The sequence below is a fragment of the Helobdella robusta genome (genome assembly GCF_000326865.2).
Source record: "Helobdella robusta unplaced genomic scaffold HELROscaffold_9, whole genome shotgun sequence".
Classification (NCBI taxonomy): Eukaryota; Metazoa; Annelida; class Clitellata; order Rhynchobdellida; family Glossiphoniidae; genus Helobdella; species Helobdella robusta.
In genome coordinates this window covers 3,312,362-3,322,537 of record NW_008705512.1, presented here as the reverse complement: position 1 = coordinate 3,322,537, position 10,176 = coordinate 3,312,362, and the positions used below count along the sequence as shown (strand labels likewise).

Genomic DNA, 10,176 nt, shown 5'->3' with positions numbered 1-10,176 from the left:
AAATTAATTAGTTTATTATTCATTTAGTTAATAATTTTAATTATTTTGATAGATCGTTTATTTTCTTTGTAATTTTCTTTGCAACACTTTTCTTTATTGAATAGTTCTATGTTTTATCATACAACCTGTTTTACTATCTTTTTTTACAACTTCTTCGTTAATCAGGTTATATAAAGTAATGTGTCACACATTTGATAACCAACAAACATTTTCGACTGCTAGTCCAGACATCGTTTGATTTTAGGAATTCATTTGAAACTCCCGAGAAACAAATTATGCCGAAAGTAAAGAGAAGTCGTCGCAAACCTCCGCCAGATGGCTGGGATCTCATCGAACCGACACTCGATGAGTTTGATTTGAAGATGAGAGAAGGCGAAGCGAAACCTCACGAAGGAATGAGGAAGATAGAATCCCTCTGGCCTATATCCAGGGTACACTCGCAGAGATCCAGGTACATATACGATCTCTTCTACAGGAGGCGAGCCATCTCCAGAGAGTTATATGAGTACTGCCTGAAAGAGAGGATAGCCGACGCCAACCTGATCGCCAAGTGGAAAAAGATGGGCTACGAGAAGCTCTTCTGCCTCACTTGCATTCAAACCCAGAATACCAGTTTCCTCACGAACTGTATCTGCAGAGTTCCGAAATCAAAGCTGGAAGAGGGGAAGCATATTCAATGTGTCAATTGTGGCTGTCGCGGGTGCTCTGGATGAAGTTTTCATTCTAAGGAAATTGACATTTGTGGTTTGAACGTTACCACAATGTCGTACGTACTAGCGTGTATTTTATGTTAATACCATGCACATATATTTGTACCATCATTACGCATAAATGTGATTGCAGTAAAATTACTTTAACTTTTTACTTTTAAAATTTCAGTGTTCAAGTTGTAATAAAAAAATAGTCATTATAGAAAGTGACGGAAGTGTGTTTAATATCAATTAAGTTATTATAGATGATAATAAAGTGGTTGTAGTAGGCAGACGGGACAATTACATCATCTACGTACGTACGTTAGTTTTTAACAATTTAAGTTTATTGTATTTCTTTTTAAATAAAAATTTTACGATCAGTGCAGACTAAAGGATGTCTCTCACACACATACACACGCACACACATACACAAGCACACACGCACGCATATATATTTAATCTTTTCATAAGAAACTTTGACTAAGTAATTTTTTCATGTATGTATGAAAAATTTTTTTACGAACATTATTGGAAAATGAAGCTTATACAATTCAAATTGGACAGGAGCAGCGACATACAGACCACGAGCTGTTTAAAAAACGAACGCTTGCTTGTTAGCACGGGCGCGGGCAAATGAATTTCATTGCGTCAATTAATCTTCCTTCAAAATAAATTCACCCGCCATTTGTTATTCAAATAATAAATGAGATAACACGGAGTCAGATGAGTGGGCTGCGTCGCTTAATCAATCACCTTGGTTGCCGGTTCGAAGGCAGATGTAACCGCGCAGACTTTTGTGGGCATGATATATTGGGATTGCGAAAGACTGCATGAACAGGATTTGCTCACTGTCTGTTGATGAATGATGATTCTGCGGTTTATGTTTCATCCTCAAAGAATTATTTAATCTCGAGGCGTTATTATTATGATCGTTATTGTAAAGAACGAAATTGTGCATATTATTCAAGCGTTTTTTGTTACTCTTAACTTTCAGAGTTTGTCTTTGTTTTGCAATATTTCTGTTTGTTTTATTTTCTCAAAAAAAAATAAAAACACACATACACACACACATACACACTAACACACAAAAAAAGAGATGCACATGCAAACGTAGAAGCACATACACGCGGTTCCAAACAAACATGCTAACACATGGCACATAGGCACTAACATATTTAGTATTTATCAATTTGATTCATTCAAATTAAAAAAAAACTTTTTCCCACTTATGAAGTTTGTGTAGATTCATATTTTTAGGTTTTTTTTTAATTAAACGTTCTGAAAAACCTGTGTAAAGTTAAAAACGTGTAAAAAATAATTTTTTAACCTCATTCTTGAAATATAACACCAAAAAATGTTGTTTACATTGCTAAAATGGGTCATCCCAATAACCAAATATTTATTTATTGAAATGTTAAACATTGCTTTGTGTTATACGTTAATAAATGTTTGAAATAAACTGTAAAACGCTTGATACGTTACGAAATTGAATTTTTTAAAAAACATAAGGATGATTCAACAAAATAATAACTACAGAGTAAAAAACAAAACTGTAAAGTAACAGATAAAAATAGAAACTAGACACGGAATCCGAAAATGTACACACATACATGCACAAGAACGTGCACCGCACACACACTAACACACGTACTAACTGACGCAAACACACACAAACCCGCACACATTCACACACACTCTCACCACATACCCAGGCAAACTGATTAACTCTAACATAGAAGTCGTAATTGGAAATTTGATATGGAAAGCCAAGTCAGCCTGGCCAGAGAGTAAGCAGGGTGTTGTTAGAAAGTTGTGACATTGACATATTTATTAACAAAAGCAGCCCTCATGCAAATAACCCACTCACCTAATTACCTACACAAGTAAATTTAACGACATATGAAGCACGATCGTTTCAGGGTTTCAACAATTTTTATTACCATTACTAATTATGCATATATGCAGTGTATTGAAATGTGTATTACACGTATACAATCGTAAAATGTATACACATTATCATTATATATATATATATATATATATATATATATATATATCCGTGTGTGCGTGATGTGTTGTATATACATTAGTCATCGCATTATCATTTTATGTTATCCAGACATGTTTATTACATTGATCGATTTCCCTGTGTGGTTTAGTTTGATATGCTTCATTGAGAGGAGGAATATGTAGGAATAAGTGGAAGAGTTGATAAAATCTAAAACAAAACATACACACAGAGAGAGAGAGAGAGAGAGAGAGAGAGAGAGAGAGAGAGGGAGAGAGGGAGAGAGAGAGAGACGTAAACACACTCATCCACAAATGCATTCATGCAAACTAAGTGCACATGGCTGCAATTTCATTTTATGGTCTTATAGATATATTCGTTTTTTTCTCCCTTACTCTTTCTCTTTTCTCTCTCTCTCTCTTTTTCTTTCTTTCTCTTTTTCCTCTCCTCTCTCTTTCTTTCTTTTACTCATACAAACAAAACCACCCATACACATGTGTATGTTTATACATTAGGTGAGCATTTGAGTGATGGTATATATAATTATATATATATATATATATATATATATATATATATATATATATATATATACTGCATAACTTTCATAATATATATTAAGGCAAAATATAACGTTACAATTTAAACCATGTGTACCTACACTAAGACACTCACTAACTAAGACACCAACAATACGATCACCAGCAACTTACTAACCTTACCTCACATGTCACTCAACTGTCCCCATCATGTAAGGTATCTCAGTTTTTGACGTTTGTGTATGTGTGTGTGTGTGTGTGTGTGTGTGTGTGTGTAGTTTATATACGTGTGTGTCTGTGTGTGTTGATATGAGTTTCTGCGGTTTCATGTGCGTACGTGCAAATATGTATGTGTGTATCAATACGTATTTGTGTGTATATACGCTTCTGTGTTTATGAGTGTGTATATGTTTGCGTATTTATGTCACTGCATACGTTTGTGTCTGTGTATAATTTGTTTGTACGTCTTTATACTTGAATATGTGCGTGTCAATGAGCCTGCGTATTTTGTATGTCTGTATTGTAAGTCTGCGGGCTTTTGAATTTTTGTCTGTCTGTATGTACTTTTATGTGTTCGTACGTATAATTGTTACTATGTTCGTCTGTCTATCTGTCTCTGTGTGTGTGTGTTATTCTGTTTGCGTGTGAATGATTCCATGTGTTTTATGGATTTGTGCTCTTTGATCTATAAATTGGAAACGTTGTTTCGATTATGGTACGCGTGAATTGATGTCGTGGATGGAGAATGGTTGTTACTCGTTTTTAGAAACGTTGAAGTATATAATTTAAAATAATATAATTTAAACATAGTAAAGACGACATATTCCGTGTTTTTACATTCGATCTCATCTTCCAAGTAAGTTTAATTGTCTTCGAAATCTGAATTATTTAATTGTGTGAGGTGCAGCAATGTATTTCTGCATGTCTCTTTATGTCTATTCGTAAATATGGGTGAACATGCACGTGTAGATAGGTGTACTAAACATCGATGGCTGCAATTGGAAGGTGTTTGACAAGCATGAATTATTCATCTGCCGTGGATCATAAAAGGCGGGATCTAACATAAGTAGGTCCCAGAACAACCAATAAAACTGAAAATCAATGCACATAAAAGTAATGGAATCAGTCCAAAGTAACATTTCATCTGAAGAGTTCTTGTTGCGGCTGTTGTAGTTGCTGCTGCTGCTGCTTCAACTGGAGTGCTGGATAAACAGAATGAAAGAGGATAGAGCACTCGCAAGATGATGGTGTTGTATCGTAAACCTCATCGCCGTTGTACGATTGTTCGCTATGCCCAAGCTCCGGTAGAATGTTGTACTACGTTACAACGCTGTTGTAGTACAGAGAATTCTATGCGTGACGGTACGCCAGTGTTTGTGAGAGGATCTATCGTTTAACATGTTGAAAAATTTCCTAATAAACATAAATTAATTTTTATAAATTGCAATGAAACAACTAATGTTTCATTAAATTTAATACAAATAATTATGCAAGAATTGAATTTTGAATTAGAAATCATAACAACAAAAAAAGTCATTTTTTAACGACCAACAATTAAAAATCTTTACAAAAACACAACTAACAAAAAAAAACATTTTCAAACCTTATAATCATTACGAAATAGTTGTACATACAAAAGATAGCAAACACGAAATGGTATACAACACAAGATCTTCATTGATAGTTATTTGTTTGGCGAGACATTTGTGTCAACAGATTAGGACTACATTTCTGCGTGTCTGCCCCCGGTGGCAGTCAAAATAATATACATTATGTATATGTGTGTTTGTATGTGTGTGTGTTTGTTTGTTTGTTTATGTATTTGTATGTGTGTGTTTGTATATGTGTGTCTGTATGTGGCAATCATTATATATATATACATATATATATATATATAGATATGTGTGTGTGTTTGTTCATGTGTGTGTGTGTGATCATCTAGCAATCAAATCTGGAACTGTGGGTGTGTGTGTTTGTTTATGTGTGTCTGTATGTTTATGTGCCAAATGCCTACACATGCCTATACACACAAACGCATGTATAAATGTATGTACTGTACTTGCATGCATGTATATATGTATATACATGCATAATGTATGTATTTATGAATGCATCAATCTATATATTTTCAATTTTAGAAATGAATTAATAAACAGTTGTGTGTGAGTGTGTGTGTTGAGTGAGTGTGTGTGTGTGTGTGTGTATGTATGTGTGTAAATCAGTTCCCATGTTTTAGGAGTGGAGATTTCTGTTCACATGTCAGGTAAGTGTCTCCTTATTAAGCGCGTGTATGCATGACAGACAGACAGACAGACAGACAGGCAGGCAGGCAGGCACATATGTTTCATCAATTCTGCTCTTCGTTAAGGAACAACACTTCTGGGGTGCCTACAATTAATTTTTTTTCGTTTTTTTCCTTTTTATTTATTTGCGTATTCAACTTTTAATCAAATATTTTGAAAAAAGAACCATAAAAATCTTCGTTATATGTTTACTTTTTTAAATTTTGTGGGCGCTTCATGTAGCAGCCGTAGACCAATTACCCCTCCAAAAACTGAAAATATGACTGAATAGTTGAATTGGAGACTATACTGTCATCAGGAAATAGAGCAGCGTTTATAAATAGAGCAGTTTTTATTACGTGTAACCTTCATTATTCGTTAGGGAGAAATCCAAATCAACACTTAGAGATTTTCTAAATTGTGCATGATGTAAATTTTGGAATACAGAGTAAAATACTGGGGTACATTTTTAGTTTTTACGTCCCTTGGATACACTACGCTGTATAATTAACTGAAAAAATAAAAAAACAAATAAGTATATATATAGAAATTATATATGTGTGTGTTTTTGTGTGTGGTGTGTGTTTTTGCGTGTGTTTGTGTAAATAATTATTTATTGTTTATTTAAAAATCATTAGATAGATGTCTGTCCATTTCGAGTAGATACTGCGTGTGAGTACTAACTAAAACACACACGTACGTTCACGCACGTACACATGCACACATGCACACACACACACACACACACATATATATATATATATATATATATATATACACACACACACACAACATTTCCGAGTTCATTCGGTTCTGCAAAGATGGAAATGAGTTTTATTTATGAATGGGAATAGGTGGAGTTGAACTATTAATAACCTTATATTATTGGTTGGCATGAGTAATATAGGTGGAGTCTAATTTAAATAGGCCACAGAACTGCCAATCAAAAACGTTCGCTAGGTATAAAAGACGGAGAGGATGACTACTTACCAGATTTGTTGAACGCTTTTTCACGGGTTTTTTTCTGGTATTTGTAGTTTGTAAAGTAAAATATAGTTGTTTGATTGCATGTTGAGATTGAGAATCGAAGCATTTTGAGAGTGAGATAAATTTTCAACTATTTTAATATGCTATTTATATATCTTTTTTGATGTATGCTATTTATATATCTATCTAATTTTTATGAAAACTTCAGTTATACCTCAAAAAATCAAAACCATGACTCAAATTTTTACTTTGCACGATTTTAAGATAAATTTTTAATTGTGAATACACTTTACAAGTTTACATGCTTTTGCTTATTAATTATGCAAATTATAAACATTTGAATTATTTTTTTTCATAAGAATTCAGAGTAGTCTAGTGTGGAAAAGTTTCTCCCGAAGAATGTCCTTCAGTAGCGAACTGGGAATGGGAATGGAGAGTCCATTTTCCTCATACACATCCGATGTTTGCGAGGAGAACTTGTTCGATATAGACCTCAATGATCTCGTTCCAGGCATTTCAGACAACATCTTCAACATGATAACCAAGGAAGTGATAACTTCGCCTCCGACAACGCCGTCATCCTTTTCATCGTCGTTGTCATCGTCGGTGTCATCATCTTCTCAGATGTCACCTGGTTTGATATCATCTTCTCCCTGGCCAGTTGATATTGTGGATTTCCCAGATACAAATAAAATCCTTATGGAGTCAAAAACTCCATACACTGATGCAACAAATTGCAAAAAGAAATCAACAAATGGTCATATAAAGAGGCCAATGAATTCCTTCATGATATTTGCTCAGAGAGAAAGGTTGAGAATATCGACCATGTCTGAAAAGCCTTTACACAATGCCGTAATCAGCAAGATGTGTGGAGCAAAGTGGAGATCGATGACTGCCGAAGAAAAGAAACCCTATGAAGATTTAGCGCAGGATTATAAGATGCGCCATTCTGTGCAATACCCTTTCTATGTGTATAAGCCAAAGAAAAAAGAAGCTACTGCGAAAAAAGCGAAAAAGAATAAAGAAAAAAAATTACCAAAAAAAATAAAAAACGACATTCCAAAAGTGCAAAAACCGAAAGTGACAAAAACTAAACCTGCATTATCAACTTTTACGGAGCCAGTGATGAAGCCAATTAAAGCATCGTTGGCACCTACAACTGCAGACAGTTCTTATAAAATTGCAAAAATTTCTTCTTTCAAAATATCAAACAACTCTTCATTCAAAATAACAAACAATTGCCTGGCACCTGCAGACCCACCCCTCAGTCCATTTGAAGACTTTCTGAATGTGCACCAATGTCCAGATGTTAATTTTTCCAGTTTATTCAACCAGGACCCAGGAATGAAAACTGAGGAAGTAGAAATGGAAATGTTTCCAACAATATCATTGGTTGAAGATCAAAACGACTTTGTCAACAATTGGGAAAGTTTTCTCCAACTACAAACTTCACCACATCAACCATCACCTCATCAGCCACTACCATTTTTGATCTACATCAAGAACGCAGAAAGTCAGTAAATGGATGCCCATTGATGAGGTAAGATGAACATTTGTACCATAAGATGACCAATTTATAAGATAAGAAACCATCTCATAGACTGATATTAAACATTTGAACAGTTTTTTTGATTCAAACATATGTATTCAGATGTGTTACTCACAATGTGGCAACAATGAAATGATTTTTTATTTCTTTAATAATTGCAAATATATAGGCAAATAATAAGATCTGACGCTCATATAATATATATAAATAAACTCACTTATATTTAAGCTCTTATGCTTACTCTAATATTTAATTTTTACGTTAAAAAGGCAACATAACATTACACAGCATCACTTGTGTGTGTGCCATTTTTAATAAGAATTAAAAAGTGCCTTCATCATAATACACAATCTACATTATAGAGTAATAATTTTAACTCTTTTTGATATTATATTACACACACACACACACACACATATATATATATATATATATATATATATATATATATTAACTAAAAAATACATATATATATATATATATTATACTTAGTATTATGTTTTATTTTTAACTTTTTGAGTATTTTTCAATTTTTGTCAATTGCACATTGATATATTATGTATACATTTAGTCTCATGTTTGATACCTTAATGTTTACACGCTCATACATACACACATACATACAAACATACATACAAACATTCATACAAACATTCATACAAACATACATACAAACATACATACAAACATTCATACAAACAAACATACATACATACAATAACACAGGTATACAAACTTACTTACACTCATTTACATACTACACATAGCATGACACAATAATTAACACATCTACATTAATGTGATAATGATGAATGTATTCAGGGATTCTATGTTCACTATTTCATGTCTCTATATATATTATATAATATACACTTATGTCATATGTGTATATATTTATATATATATGTGTATATATGTATATATATATATATAATTATATTTGTCCTTAAATGATATCTCATTTTTTACATAATGTTTTAAAAACATTAATTTCATTTATATTTTTATACATTATTATATCAGGACAACAAAGTGTTCATGTATGTGTTATGATATATTTGTATGTACTTAATTTTATATATTCATTCATGACCAAAGATTACATGTTTTTATCAACATTTCCCTTAAATTTTGTAATATTTCGTCTTTATTATGTATTTTTTCATATATGTTTGACCTTAATAAATGTCATTCTAAATGTACAGTCAGTCATGTGAAAAGAAACAAAAGCTGTCATTTTGTTAGAGGTTCTAAATGCAGTAAAATCAGATCAATCATTTTGTAAAAATTTATTTATTTATTTACATATTTATATTTATTTATAGTTTGAATCCCTGCATCACCTTGCAAACAAATGTTATAGCGTGGAAAGAAAATTGTGGTCTATTTTGGTTAATTAAGATTTGTGTGTTTGATTTTAACAACGATATAGACAGTTCTACAGCTGATAATTAAATAACAGACAATTTCGTCACTGTCAAATTAAGTTTGAAAAAATATTATTACTATTATTAATTATTATTATTTAGATTTTTGAATAAATTCATTTGAGTTGTGACATTGTATCACTCGTATTTGTGAATATAGACTGAAAAAAAAAATTTCGGAATACTGATATGTTCCATTTCATTCTGTAATGTTTCTTCATTATCATGTTGACAGCATTGTAAATCATGTACGTTTATATAAACTTATGCACGTATGTACATATATAAATATACATACATAAGGTATATAAATATATATATATTTACATATATATGTTATTACATAATTATATTGTCATTGTATGAGTTTATTTGTATTAATACATATGTACCTTAATGGTATTTTTTTAATGAACTTTATATTGTCAAGTCTATGTTTATATCTTCCAATTTATATCTGTATGTGTGTGTGTCTCTACATTCATTTGATACGAAGTTTTTAATAAAATACTTGATAGAACAAACTGCTCTGTCCTGTTTTTATTTAATTGTTTCAGTAAAGTTAAAAATGAAATAACTAGAAGTAATTTTTGTTACAATTATTACAGTGCCTACGGCGCGATGGTGTAATGGCTAAGGTGCCTGACATTGCTGATGCAGTGTCCGGGTTCGAATGCAAAAAAGATCCCCGC

The 10,176-nt window shown here is 32.2% G+C and overlaps 2 protein-coding genes across 2 annotated transcripts; both read left to right on the top strand.

Annotated features, from left to right (window-relative positions):
• Positions 1 to 275: 275 nt before the first annotated feature.
• On the top strand, positions 276 to 713 carry HELRODRAFT_70741 (hypothetical protein; the record flags this gene model as incomplete). Its single annotated transcript, XM_009032914.1, has 1 exon — positions 276 to 713. The coding sequence occupies one exon, from the start codon at positions 276 to 278 to the stop codon at positions 711 to 713; it is 438 nt and encodes a 145-aa protein (XP_009031162.1).
• A 6,494-nt stretch (positions 714 to 7,207) lies between these two features.
• On the top strand, positions 7,208 to 7,498 carry HELRODRAFT_70896 (hypothetical protein; the record flags this gene model as incomplete). Its single annotated transcript, XM_009032938.1, has 1 exon — positions 7,208 to 7,498. A coding segment is annotated over one exon (291 nt), but the record flags the coding sequence as incomplete, so codon positions are not given.
• Between the last annotated feature and the right edge of the window lie 2,678 nt (positions 7,499 to 10,176).